The 14,722-nt window shown below is 46.7% G+C and overlaps 1 protein-coding gene and 1 pseudogene across 1 annotated transcript in view; one reads left to right on the forward strand and one right to left on the reverse strand.

Annotated features, from left to right (window-relative positions):
- Window positions 1-13,992, forward strand: part of LOC132466578 (diacylglycerol kinase theta) — a 24,308-nt gene extending 10,316 nt beyond the window's left edge. The window contains exons 10-23 of the mRNA XM_060063836.1: window positions 827-917; window positions 1,811-1,865; window positions 2,187-2,248; window positions 2,546-2,696; window positions 3,126-3,164; window positions 3,305-3,420; window positions 5,242-5,393; window positions 6,199-6,347; window positions 6,496-6,686; window positions 7,534-7,634; window positions 7,726-7,872; window positions 8,314-8,425; window positions 9,372-9,524; window positions 10,211-13,992. Coding sequence (XP_059919819.1) covers window positions 827-917; window positions 1,811-1,865; window positions 2,187-2,248; window positions 2,546-2,696; window positions 3,126-3,164; window positions 3,305-3,420; window positions 5,242-5,393; window positions 6,199-6,347; window positions 6,496-6,686; window positions 7,534-7,634; window positions 7,726-7,872; window positions 8,314-8,425; window positions 9,372-9,524; window positions 10,211-10,309 — 1,618 coding nt within the window. The 3' untranslated portion in view covers window positions 10,310-13,992. The remainder of the gene's footprint in view (window positions 1-826; window positions 918-1,810; window positions 1,866-2,186; window positions 2,249-2,545; window positions 2,697-3,125; window positions 3,165-3,304; window positions 3,421-5,241; window positions 5,394-6,198; window positions 6,348-6,495; window positions 6,687-7,533; window positions 7,635-7,725; window positions 7,873-8,313; window positions 8,426-9,371; window positions 9,525-10,210) is intronic.
- Window positions 3,939-4,057, reverse strand: LOC132466647 (5S ribosomal RNA; annotated as a pseudogene).
- Window positions 13,993-14,722: the final 730 nt, after the last annotated feature.

A 14,722-nucleotide genomic window follows, 5' to 3' on the forward strand; every position in this document is an offset into this window, starting at 1 on the left:
TCACATGCCCTCGATATTCAATTCTTAAGTCCCGCCCCTACTCTGACCCCTCTAAAGGACTACCCCCCCCCCCCTCCCCCTCTAAGGATTCCTCCTAAGAGTAGAGGGACGATAAGAGGGATAAGGACTGCCAAATGGGCAACATGGTATCATAAAACAAGCTATAAGTTGAAGTAAGAAAGTTGCTGCAGGATAAACCAAATGTTCCCTGTAAACTATTTACATACTGATAAGACTGACGTGCGATAGACCAGCAGCTCTTGGCTATAATTGTGTTGTGCTGATTTGCATCCCAGTGTTTATGGATATCTGGCCAAATCTATGTGGGCCTGTGTAAGGATAGTGTTTTAGGAACTCAGGGATGGCGTCATATTGAGCGTGACATCACCTTATGAAACATAATTGTAATAACCTGTTCTGGAAGAGGAACTAACAAAGCGAAGTTTGTCTGACGTACGGAGCACATTGAAGCTTGTTTGCGTGTGGTTCCGAGGGTGTATCACGCCGACTGAGGGAAAGAGCAAACATGAATCATTCTGCCCTGGGCAAACGAACCCACCACAGACTGTGCTCTGTCTTACTGTCAATAGATTTTCTGTCCACAGACCTCTAATTGGCCGGTTTCTTATCTTGAAGAGGATGGTTGTAGGGTTTACGTTTGGGTCATTAAAGCCATGAAATATTCTGCTGCATGTCCTGTATTGTGTCTATAGTGTCTGCGTCGATTGTATTTGTGTTGTGTTTTTTTTATTTGTGTTGTGTTTATCGGGTGTGTGTCTATAGTGTTTGTGTTGTTTGACCGTTGTGTCTCTTGTTATTTCTGCAGAACTGGCCTCTCCCATGCCTCCATCTCCATCTCCCGGAACAGCACTGTAGACTCGGTCCTCAAAGAGCTCCTCGTTCAGTTAGGACGGCAGGTACTTACTGCCTCATGTCTGTTTGGGTCCGTTGTGCCAGAGTGTGGAAATGTGTTTACAGGAAGGAACCATTTTGGTGTCTTTGGAAATGCTTCTTTCGGATGCTTTTGGGTGTCAATGTGTTTGTTTTTTATGACGAATACCATCGGTTGACAGCTAAGAAGTCTTTGTTTTTGTTTAGAGCGTAGCTCGAACCAAACCCCACAGGGAACACCAAACACTATTTGGGCAGTGGCTGCTTTCCATATGTTCAAATAAGTCGAAGGTGATGTCGCACATTAATGTCAGCAAATCACAATAGCCAATTTACAATAACTGGTTAACCTCATAACTCAAAATGAACACTTGAAAGAATACGTGTGTAATACAACTCACACCCATTCTGTTGTGTTTGTTGTCAATTTTTTGCTTTGCGTCTTGTTTAACGGTTCTAATGTGTGATTTTTGGCATGACTGAATGATGTCTTGGTTATAAACCCGCGAGTAAGCGTACTAATTGTTATGAATGGTTTGCTTCTCGCCGTCCCTACGCACCATTAATCTGTTATCTACAGTGTCTTCTGATTGAGACATCTCAGCCCTTATGTTGTTAGGGTTGCTGATAACGTCGAGGACAAATGACATGCATGTATTCGCTAGTCTTGGTGGCTTGGCGGCTATTGCCCTAACCATGTATGCAGGCAATACTTATGCTGATGACCGACCTCCAGTCCTATGCTACTATTGGAGAATAATCCCTATCCTGATCCCTTTATTACTATTCTAAGAAACACAAGTACGCCAGTAACTTTAGATTCCATTTTCCATTTACTTTGGAACACACACTACTTTTGGATTAGATGCCGTGTCCTGGCGTTTGGGAGCGGTTGTTGATAAGAGTTGTTGTTTTGCAGGAGAAGGATTCCTCCAACTTCAACCTGGTGGAGGTCCACATGGGTAGCAAGCAGGGTATGTTGGAACCAGGTTCCCAACGTTTGTGGTCACCCCATGTGTACCCCTTTATACGCTGTCCCCACACCGCTGCCCCTCGGTACATCTTACATTTCAAACCATTTAAGAGTTGTATTAAAAATGCACCATCATCTTTACTAGCGATCTTTCCATACACAAGAGGCGTCCTACCCAAAGGTCAACCCCCTGTTCTGCTGTCTGTAAACCTTGTGATACGTTGGCCCTTCAGACAGTCTGTGTGTTTGAGCATGATCATATGTATTAATGTGTTTCCAACTGTTTGGGGTCCTGACCTTTCCCTTGCTCCTATGGTGTTAGTTTTGAGACAGCTACTGACAGGTGAAGAGCTCCTATTAGACAAGCTGCAGGAGATCAGGAAGGTGAGAATGGGTTCTACTTCTTCTTGGGGCTGCCTATGGCCGTTTCGATATTTCTTCATAATTCATTTTTAATAATAATCCAACAGTTGTTTCCCGATGGGAAATATCCGCCTTATTCTTTTTGGATAATGAGCACTAATGAATATTACGGCTCTTTCAGCAAGAGAAAATTATGATATTGTTTGCCTGTTTCATAAAGAGATAACTCATAAAAGGATTTATACAACAAGATTATTCATTTAGAAGGCGATCAATATGTGCGTCTGATGTGGGGATGAATGTATCGGCTTCCCTTAGGTTTCTCTGCGGCAGATGAACCAGACTCGGTTTTATGCAACGGAGAACCGCAACCATGTGATCCAGGTCAGCCTTCTGATTGGAGGACTGCCGCTCCTGCTGCCCCGAGAGGAGTACATCCAGCTGGTGCATGAACATCTGTCTGTGAAAAGTGAGCGCCCGGCTCACGTCCTCTGGCCATGAGCGTGAATAATACAACACGGGGGTCCTCAGGGATTGAAGCGGGCCCGGGTTCTGTTCATCCTGACGCGCTGGATAAGAGAGGAGACACCTGAAGCCTAGTGGAAATCATTCCATGCACTCGAACCCTTGGTTCTCTTCTCAACAAATGATGTTTTTTAGGGGTTTATGCCGGGTTTATCCTTGTCTGACTTAATATGGCTTTATAATACATAATTTAGCGCGTGTAAAGTGCTTTCTTCTTCTGCTGAAATGCGGTATAAAATATGAATGTGGGCCACGTCGATCCTCAGCGTGGGTGTATGTCTGCCTCCTTGATCTCTGGCCTTTTCATGTTCGTTTGGGAACCATGGTGGTCTAACACCCCCCCCCCCCCCCCCCCCCCCTCTCTCCCATCCAGGTCACCTGGTCACCATAAGTCACATGTATGGAAGCCAAGGTGGGATATTCCTCAGACTATGGAGTTATGTTAATCCCTCTAGTAAAGTGTACAAACCGACTATAAGCAATGACCGTCCCAGGTGATGACGACGTGTGTGTGTGTGTGTGTGTGTGTGTGTGTGTGTGTGTGTTCTCCAGGTGCAGTGGTGCTGCAGGTCTCCTGTTTCTCTGAGGCGGAGAGAGTCTACATGTTGGCTAAAGACACGGCAGTCTGTGGCAAACAGCTGACTGCCCTGGTCATCCCTCACATCCTGGTAGGTGCTTTTACCTCCTCTTCATAGCATGGTTATTAATAATAATAATGGATTGAATATATATAGCGCTTTTCTAGACACTCAAAGAGGCTTTACAGTGAAGGGGGGACCTCACCAACCACCACCAGTGTGTAGCCCCCACTTGGGTGATGCACGGCAGCCAATCGGCGCCAGAACGCTCACCACACACCAGCTTAAGGTGGAGAGTGAGGGGATTAATGAGTCAGCCAATCATACAGGAGGATGATTAGGGGGCCAGAGCCTGGTTGGGCCAGGACACCGGGGTAACGCCTACTCTTTGCGATAAGTGTCCTGGGATCTTTTATGACCTCAGTGAGTCAGGACCTCGGTTTAACGTCTCCTCCGAAGGACGGCGCCTTCCACAGCACAGTGTCCCCGTCACTGCACCGGGGCGTCAGGGCCTTCCGCAGCACAGTGTCCCCGTCACTGCACCGGGGCGTCGGGAGTGATGTTAAGGCCAGAGGGAAGAGTGCCACCTGCTGGCCACCACCCGACACCACTTACAGCACCTGGTGTTCCCAGGCGGTCTCCCATCCAAGCACTAACCAGGCCCGACCCTGCTTAGCTTCCGAGATCAGACGCGATGGGGCGTGTTCAGGGTGGTACGGCCAGCTTTAGGGTCCCGCTTTAGTTGAACTTCCTTTGGCTCTTCGCAGCATCATTTAGCATCGCGTCCCTTCCTATAGCTCCTCCCTGCATAGTTTAGCACAGAATAACATCCTAATTCTCGTTACAGCATAGCTTGGGATTGTTTAACTTCCGCTAGTCAACACAACCCAACACATTCAACTGATTGACTGGTCAACACCACCCAACACATAAAACAAACCGTAGTCAACACCACCCAACATAATGGCTAGTCAACACCACCCAACACATAAAACAAACCGTAGTCAACACCACCCAACATAATGGCTAGTCAACACCACCCAACATATTGACTAGTCAACACCACCCAACATATTGACTAGTCAACACCACCCAACATATTGACTAGTCAACACCACCCAACATATTGACTAGTCAACACCACCCAACATATTGACTAGTCAACACCACCCAACATATTGACTCAACATACCGGCTAGTCAACACCACCCAACATACCGGCTAGTCAACACCACCCAACATACCGGCTAGTCAACACCACCCAACATATTGACTAGTCAACACCACCCAACATATTGACTAGTCAACACCACCCAACATATTGACTAGTCAACACCACCCAACATATTGACTAGTCAACACCACCCAACATATTGACTAGTCAACACCACCCAACATATTGACTAGTCAACACCACCCAACATATTGACTAGTCAACACCACCCAACATATTGACTAGTCAACACCACCCAACATATTGACTAGTCAACACCACCCAACATATTGACTAGTCAACACCACCCAACATATTGACTAGTCAACACCACCCAACATATTGACTAGTCAACACCACCCAACATATTGACTAGTCAACACCACCCAACATAATGACTAGTCAACACCACCCAACATATTGACTAGTCAACACCACCCAACATATTGACTAGTCAACACCACCCAACATATTGACTAGTCAACACCACCCAACATATTGACTAGTCAACACCACCCAACATATTGACTAGTCAACACCACCCAACATATTGACTAGTCAACACCACCCAACATATTGACTAGTCAACACCACCCAACATATTGACTCAACATACCGGCAGTCATCAGCGCTGACAGGTTCACCGTGCTGTAGTCGAGGCCGCCCTGACTGTCTTTGTGTTTGTCGACGTCCTGCAGCACAACACGCTAGCCAGAGGAGCTTGTCCCGTGCTGGTGTTCGTCAACCCAAAGAGCGGCGGCATGAAGGGCCGGGAGCTGCTGTACAACTTCAGGAAGCTCCTCAACCCCCACCAGGTGTTCGACATCTCCAACGGAGGGCCGCTTGCAGGGTGAAAGCACACACACACACAGGCACGCACGCGCACACACACACACACACACACACTCAGGCACGCACACGCACACACACACACACACACACACACACACACACACACTCAGGCACGCACGCACACACACACACACACACACACACACACACACACACACACACACACACTCAGGCACGCACGCACACACACACACACACACACACACACTCAGGCACGCACGCGCACACACACACACACACACACACACACACACTCAGGCACGCACACGCACACACACACACACACACACTCAGGCACGCACACGCACACACACACACACACACAGGCACGCACGCGCACACACACACACACACACACTCAGGCACGCACGCGCACACACACACACACACACACACTCAGGCACGCACGCGCACACACACACACGCACACACACTCAGGCACGCACGCGCACACACACACACACACACACACACACACACTCAGGCACGCACACGCACACACACACACACACACAGGCACGCACGCGCACACACACACACACACACACACTCAGGCACGCACGCGCACGCACACACACACACACACACAGGCACGCACACGCACACACACACACACACACACACACACACACACACACACACGCGCGCACGCACACACACACACACACACACACACACACACACACACACACACACGCACACACAGACGTATTTATGTCTGTAGTAACCAATGTCTTGTAACCAATGTTTATGTATTACTGTTACGTTATCCGTTTAACTCACCCTGGTGGTCTGCCACCCAGGTTCCACACGTTCCGGGAGGTTCCCCGCTTCAGGGTCCTGGTGTGTGGGGGGGACGGGACGGTGGGCTGGGTCCTGGGGGTCCTGGAAGCCATTCGACACAAGCTGGTCTGTTCAGAACCACCGATAGGGATAGTCCCGCTGGGGACCGGTGAGAACTCTCCCTCACACACCTCAGCACAACGGTCTGGGTCCGGGTCCCTGTGTGCCGCAGAACGGTTCAACCCTTAATCATGATCACATTCTGGTAATAATCACTTACCCTCTACCCCCCCCCCCCCCCCCCCCCCCCCCTCAAGGGAACGACCTGGCCCGGGTGCTGCGTTGGGGGCCGGGCTACAGCGGCGAGGACCCCCACCACATCCTGCTCTCCCTGGAGGAGGCGGACGAGGTCCTGATGGACCGCTGGACCATCCTGCTGGACGCCCAGGACCTGTCCGAGGACGCCTCGCAGGGGGACCCCGACAGCGGCTACCTGGAGCCCCCCAAGGTCGGCGTCCTCCCCTCCTTCCTTCTGCCATCCCCACCCCCCCCTCAGCGCTTGTCCTTGCCTCTCCTCCTCTCTTGCCTCCTCTCCTATTTGCGTTCTCTCCCTCTCCTCCTCTCCTCTCTCCTCTCCTCTCTCCCTCCCCTCCTCGCGGCTCTCTCGTCTTCTCCTCTCTCCCTCCCCTCTCACCCTCCTCTCCCCCTCCTCTCTCCCTTCTCTCTCCTCTCCCCTCTCCCTCCTCTCTCCCTCCTCTCCCCCTCCCCTCTCCCTCCTCTCTCCCTCTCCTCCTCTCGGCTCTCTCGTCTTCCTCTCTCCTCTCCTCTCTCCTCTCCTCTCTCCCTCCTCTCCCTCTCCCCTCTCCCTCTCTCCCTCCTATCTCCCTCTCCTCCTCTCGGCTCTCTCGTCTTCCTCTCTCCTCTCCTCTCTCCCTCCCCTCTCCGTCCCCTCTCCCTCCTCTCTCCCCCTCGGCTCTCTCGTCTTCCTCTCTCCTCTCCTCTCTCCTCTCCTCTCTCCCTCCCCTCTCCGTCCCCTCTCCCTCCTCTCTCCTCTCTCCTCTCCTCTCTCCTCTCCTCCCCTCTCCGTCCCACCCTCTCTTTCCAACACTGCCTTGGCTCTGTGAATCAATCCATTTGTTTTTGCCACTTTGGTTAACTTCCTGGCTCTGGGCGGCTGATGTTGAATCAGAGACATCCGGCTAGACTGATTACCGTAATGCATAGTTAACAGCTCGTCTCCTACAGATCGTATTTCACATCCCTCACTCAATACTGATCATGTGTTTGTCTCTCACTCTCTCACTCTCTCACTCACTCACTCTCTCACTCACTCATATACTCTCTCGTCCTTTAAGATCGTCCAGATGAACAACTACTTTGGGCTGGGGATTGACGCAGAGGTCAGCCTGGACTTCCACCAGGCCAGAGAAGGCGATCCAGATAAATTCACCAGCAGGTATTGGTCCAATGAGCCTCAAGCAAAGCTATTTTTTGTGTTTTCCGTTTACTGATGTTTAGTGTGTTTGTGTGCGTGTGTGTGTTTCCAGGTTCCATAACAAGGGTGTGTATGTGAAAGTGGGGCTCCAGAAGCTGAGTCACACCAGGAACCTCCACAAACATCTCCGCCTGCAGGTGGACAAACAGGAAATCGAGCTACCCAACATAGAGGGCCTCATCTTCCTCAATATTCCCAGGTACAAACACGCACACATGCACGCACCCACGCATGCACGCACGCATGTTTAGACGCAAACACACACAGACACAATCTCTCTCTCTTTCTTTCTTTCTCTCCCCCCCCCCCCCCCATTATCATCCTCATAATCATTATCATCCTCGATACACCCTACTATTAGAGTAGCAAGGCCATTCCCTTTGATTACCGAAGCTGGCTGCACGTACACCACCACACCACACACACACACACACACACACACACACACACACACACACACACACACACACACACACACACACACACACACACACACACACACACACACACACACACACACACACACACACACACACACACACACACACACCTATGCAAACATTACTAGAACTTCACACTCGGAATTCAGTTTCATAATGAGTGTGTGTGTGTGTGTGTGTGTGTGTGTGTGTGTGTGTAGCTGGGGTTCAGGCGCTGACCTCTGGGGATCAGAGGGGGACTCACGCTTCGGGAGGCCGCGCATCGACGACGGCATGCTGGAGGTCCTCGGCGTGACGGGCGTCGTTCACATGGTAGGTCTCCGTGGCAACCAGGGGGGGCGCGGGTTATGGACGATGGATGAGCAAGCTGTGGGTGAATAATAAAGGACAGAAAGAAACAGATGCTGGTGAACATGGGTTCACTGGGGAACTGGTAAATATAGATCCTAAAACATAAAACAAGCACAAACAGAGCTGAGCTAACAGCTAACCCAGGAAGGTGAACATTACCAGCTGCCTAGTAGATCACACCTCTGCTTCCCTAACCTCAGTGAGCAGCAACACTCCTAACCAGCATGTGTTGTTAATGTATAGAGGCCTCTGTCTTACCTTCCCCAAGACCGCAAGTAAGGTAGCAACCAAGAACATAGAAAAGGTGGGGCTAACACAGTTCACAATAAATGCAAGCAGGGTGAGAAGGGAAACCAAGGGACAATGTATTTAATATAATGTGTGTATGTAGATAGATACATAGATAGAGAACACACGCAAGGCTTCCCTCGGCAGACCAAAAAGAGCTTTTGAATGTGTGCCAGGCCTCCCCTTGCTGTGAACTGATGAGGTGATTGGTCGAACCGGATGAGCTGATTTGGTCGAGGCGGGAAGATGATGAAAGTGGTTAATTGACTGGCACCTGTGCTTGACAACAGAGGGAAAATAAGACGGCGAGATAGACAGTGGCCATAACAGACACCAAATGAATACTTTGCCAAATGATTATCTTGTCTCTAACATAATACTTAGACATGCCTTCGTTTTACTGCACATTATATCTAAAACTGCACAAGTCACAAAGAAACCGTTTGACCCTGTGTGTGTGTGTGTGTGTGTGTGTGTGTGTGTGTGTGTGTGTGTGTGTGTGTGTGTGTGTGTGTGTGTGTGTGTGTGTGTGTGTGTGTGTGTGTGTGTGTGTGTGTGTGTGTGTGTGTGTGTGTGTGTGTGTGTGTGTGTGTGTGTGTGTGTGTGTGTGTGTGTCCAGGGCCAGGTTCAGAGCGGTCTGCGGTCGGGGATCCGTATTGCCCAGGGGAACTATATCAGGATCACGGTGACCAAACCCATTCCAGTGCAAGTGGACGGAGAGCCCTGGATTCAATCCTCCGGACACATTATTATATCTGCTGCTGGCCCCAAGGTAGTGTGTGTGTGTGTGTGTGTGTGTGTGTGTGTGTGTGTGTGTGTGTGTGTGTGTGTGTGTGTGTGTGTGTGTGTGTGTGTGTGTGTGTGTGTGTGTGTGTGTGTGTGTGTGTGTGTGTGTGTGTGTGTGTGTGTGTGTGTGTGTGTGTGTGTGTGTGTGTGTGTGTGTGTGTTTCTTACTGTATCTGTGTGTTCCATCAACCGTGAGAGAGCAGAAGGAAAGGGGCACTTTTTGGGCTGGTTTACAGCTTTTGAGATGCTATGTTCTCGATGCACACTCCTCATTAAGGGATGTTCATCTCAAATGATCGTTCAAATTTGAATATTATGATGTATGAAACCATATGTTATTAAGAACTATAAAGACAATCATAGATGTCAAGACTATTATATTTGTTCTGAATTTCCCTTTCAGGAATAATATATCTTAATCTAAAATATATATTGCAGTTTTGTGTTGAAATATTCAAGTTATTTTATCATATTAAAGACATTGAGCGTTTGATAGAGAGAGAAATAGAAAGAGAGAGAGAGTGAGAGATTGGGAAGAGAGAGAGAGGTTGTGATAGTCCTGATAATGCCTAGTTTCCAATGGGATAGTTCCTAACCTGAACAACCCTCTTGATGTAGTAGAATTTGTGTTTGTTTCTGGATTCTGTCTATTCCTGTGTTTTATGCCTCCAGGTTCGAATGCTGAGGAAGTCCAAACAGAAACAGAAAAAGTCTTCAGGAACGAAAGATGCTCGCTCTGAGAGTCCCTCCTCCAGAGAAGGGGGCCACTGACGCCACCCTGGGAGGGAAGCGTTCTGGTTCACACCTGCTTTCTGCTCAAGCTAGGCGGCCATTTTGGCTCCTACAGTGTACTGTGGTAGAGAGACGATGATTTCAATGAAATATTACCTTGTTGAAGGTAGATGGCTCTGGCACGATACAGAACGGTCTATAAGGAGTTTTTAATGGGTTTATTAACTTTTTTTTAAGTTTTGAAATCACCCAGAAATGAGTATGTAATACTTTTTTTGTTTTCTTTAATCTCGTACAATAATACAGTGTAATGCTGTATTGACCTGTGGATTGACGTCAATTGAAATGTTGTAGTAAAGAATAACTGCCAGACACATAGAACCTATGTCGAAGAATCTTTATAATTTAACTAACGATATCCGGATTTTTATGTTGGATATATAAAAGGTCTGAAACAGTGTAGGTGTCCTAGAGTATGTTCTAGAACGCTCGATTTTCCCTGAAGATTGGCGAGCGGTCGTAGATATCATTCCATTTGTATTTGGGTTCTCGTTAACCAGACTTCCCCTCAGTGAGAACCTCCTCTAGACTCTGGGTCCCAGCATAACAACGTTCTGCTCGTGGTGAGACAAACCAAAGCTAATGTGCTCTGAGGGCCAAAGGCTCCTCCCACTGCTCCACCAAACAACAGCCCCCCGTATCATCAGAATGGAACAGGGCATCGTATATCTCTCATACCACAAGTGCTTTTTACACAGTCACACAAGCATACATAAGCTACACAAATACTTATCCCTAGCAGATGGCCTGCTCAAGATTGACTTGACTTGATTGAGTATTGGAGATAAGAGTTCCGTTTTACAGTAATGGTGAGCTTTAGCCAGGATCAGAGGGGAAACTTTCCCCATTCTACAAGCCAAAAGAGGATTTACGAAATGTAAAAAAGATGTATATTTTACTAACCTTGTAGAAGTGTTTATGTTGGAGAAGTTGGACTCTTTGAACAGACAGACTTTAATCCGGGTAATCAGTGTTTGGCTCAGGGTTTAAGGTTGAAGACTATCAATTTTTGACTTGAGTCCTTACATATTTTGGACCGTTGCCGGGTACAAAACCGTAGTGGAAACGTTTATGGATGGAGAGCAAGTGATTTGACTGAACAGATGAACAAAAACCCAGATGTATTGAAATACCTTGGTATTGTGGAGCGTATTACTCTTTGGGAATTCCTGTTTAAGAGTAACCAACCACTTAAACCAAACCTCATTGTCGGGGAGGGTGACTGATTCTCTCCCTTATTTAAAGGGTGGCATTATTCTGCACCGATTTCGACCCATCTGAATTACAGTTCCCACTGATTCACCAGGAGGGGCACTGTCCCTGCAGTTTGAGTTCAGTGTTTGGTTTCTTTTTAAATGATGGTTCAATGAAAGTTGACCTGCTGTCACCTATCATCCTTTACAGACGGGCATGTTGAATTGATGCCCATAGCTGACACAAACATTATCATCGTTGATGCTATTGCTATCAGTGGACAGTGAGCGTCTTGGTGACCTTGCAGTGTCGTTTTCTGAATCAACTGGCTCTGAGAGGATTATAGCGTCAGTCAGATGTTTCAGGTACTTCCTTTAATTCGTTATATCATAATTCATTCTTTAAGACATGAAGTTGAAGTTATGCAACTGCTCTGGAGTGCTGGCGGTTTCCTGTAAAGCTGCGGGTGGACCCTCTGCAGTGTGTTGTGCTCAGATTGTTAACCGTTTCTAGTTCATTTCAAGCCGTTTGTCAAAGTGCTCACATTATTGATTGGTGCTACAATGGAACTGGTCACCACTAAACACAACTGTAGATTAAGTAAATTGATCGTGTCATAGGCGTTGATCGTGAATCTTTTCGTTGAAGTGGTCTTGAAACACCATTAGATTAACTATTTAAAGAGTCACAATGGAGTTGATGACTAACAGTGAGTAGTAAGTCATCAACACTAAGAATCATAAAAAAAAAACACCTGCAAAGCCACAGGCTCTTGTGATGGTTCAAACTAGGGGAATTCTTTCATACCGCGAGCGTCTACTCCATAACCACTGATCGGAGGCAGCCCCGAGCACGGGCCCAAGTTGGAGCATTGTTAGCAGCGAGATGGGAAGTTGGTAGGCCTTCGTTAATCCTTCCTCTTTGTAATTTATCCTGTAGCTGTCCTGCATATCTGTACTGTACACAGTAGTGGTATTGTTGAAGTCCTATTTCTATTTGTTCATACACCACCCAGTATGGTTGTAGTTCAACTTCACGTATTCATGCTCTGCGTTAATACTGTACAGTGTTGGACACTATAGAAGTCTGCCTTCTGCGTATTTATCCTCTTATTGAACCTGCATAAGTACTGTATAGCGTGGTAGCTATTGTAGAGATTCAACTTGATGTGTCAATCCTGAGTTTGTAGGCTATCCACATACTTTTTATATTAAGCGGAGCAAGACAACTTTAACTGTCACAAACCACCTTAACTTATGTCAAAGACCTCCTACACATTACTTAATACGACTCCTTACAACTTTTAAGGCTAAGGTAGGCAGTTTGGAGAACTCAGCCCAAAGTAAATGTACCCTGGCTTCAATGACCCAAACCTTTCCTCTCAATAAGCACAGGAACCTGTAGTTCTGGAAGGTTAGGGTTAGTGGTCAGATAATACAAAATGTATTACGTGTAGCCAGTGGAAATGAGTCGTATAATATTTGTGTTTAAACTCGTACAGGGGCTTCCATGTACAATGAGAGATTAGTCTGTCCTTTGTTTCCATCTCAGTGTCGGCGCAAATATAGATTGACTTTTCTTAACACCCGTTTCCCATGATGCCCTGTGTTTATGCTTTGTTCTTCGGTTGAAGTGGTTATTGTTGAGGTTTGAATAGTTTGAGGTTAGGGAATGGACATGGTACATTTAAGGGTTAGGTGTGAAAAGCGAAGGGAGCAATGCATCATGTGTAATTCCCAGAAAAATTAATGTTTCTCCTCCACCTGAAATGGTGGTCTGGTAACACCAACTGCAACATAACATAATACAGTACATTAATATCCCTGGCCTTATAGTACAGTAATACTGATTAATACTGAACACTGTCCTGAACCACAGTACACTCATACTGACCAATACGCACCTACAGTATAACGACTGTACAGTAATACTGAATCACGGACTGCTCGATGTAGGGCCTAATTGGTTGATTCAGATCACATGACCTCTGACCTCAACAGGATGAGATCACTGCATTGGAGAAAAAAATAATATTTAAAAGTCTGCATTCCATGGTTTCTTCTTTCAGATCCTGTGCGTGTACGTCTGTACGTGTGTGACTATTTGTTTTGAGATTATAGTGTTCTAATGTGCCTCTAGGTGATCTTAGCAGTTGGGTTTGCTGTAAAAGACATTTTATGTTTATACTTGAGATTTTACGAAAGTTTAACTTAAACTAAATAGAATTTTATATTTTTGCAGAGAAATGCTGTTTTTTTTGTTTCAACTGTAAATTGCACTAATTATTTTACAGATGCTTTTAGACTTATTGTTCGGTTTACAATAAATATCGTCATAACTAGATCTATATATATATATATATATATATACAGGATATATTATTAAAACTAAATGTGAAGATATATTGAACTATAAAATGTAACAAATTAAATGTGTTTTATCAAAATAAACTTAAGAAATGAACTTTCCATCAGTGTTTTTATTGTGCTTTACCGAAAATGTGAGTGAATACACCTTGTGCTAAGCCAACAACTTAAATCATAAACATTTCTTAATCTTATTTGTATCTCTATTTATTTCATTGTCCTGTACCCTCTGCTTTGACACCCTTATTCCCTGTCTGGGATCAACTAATAATGTAGAGTGTTACATGTCTATAAAACATATTAGGGGGTGATGACAGTATATTTAGACCAGGGTTTCCTGCAGACCTATCCATCCTCTCTTAGCTAACACTGAAGACGACAAATGCAACAGGATCGGGGTGGAAGTGCAGTTAAATGTGTCGTATGTGGAAGTGTGGAATGAGCGGTGAGTTGGAGCCGGGTTTGGCCGGCAGGGGGAAGAGGTGAACGGGTCACAAAGTTACCCTTCAGTCGGTACGTCACTGGGAATTTCCAGTGGGGAAGTCAATTTCACGCACAACCGTCCCGGGTTGCTGTCACCTGTTGTTCTTTGTTTCTCGTATCCAGAAAATCACTTAAGTTATCAGTCCAGGAAAATGGTGTACAAAGTGTAATTGAGACGGCCCCCTAGCGCCATGTCGTGCTTTTGGGATTTAATCGTCTGTTGATCGACTTCGCTTTAATCGATCCGTTACGAGCATGGCCACGGCGCAATGATGTGACCCGAGTGAACCACTGAAGCGGACTTGCGTTGCCGATTCATTCTGAACCGAGAGGTTCAGCCACTGCCTGC

Source organism: Gadus macrocephalus, chromosome 10 (genome assembly GCF_031168955.1).
Source record: "Gadus macrocephalus chromosome 10, ASM3116895v1".
Taxonomy (NCBI): domain Eukaryota; kingdom Metazoa; phylum Chordata; class Actinopteri; order Gadiformes; family Gadidae; genus Gadus; species Gadus macrocephalus.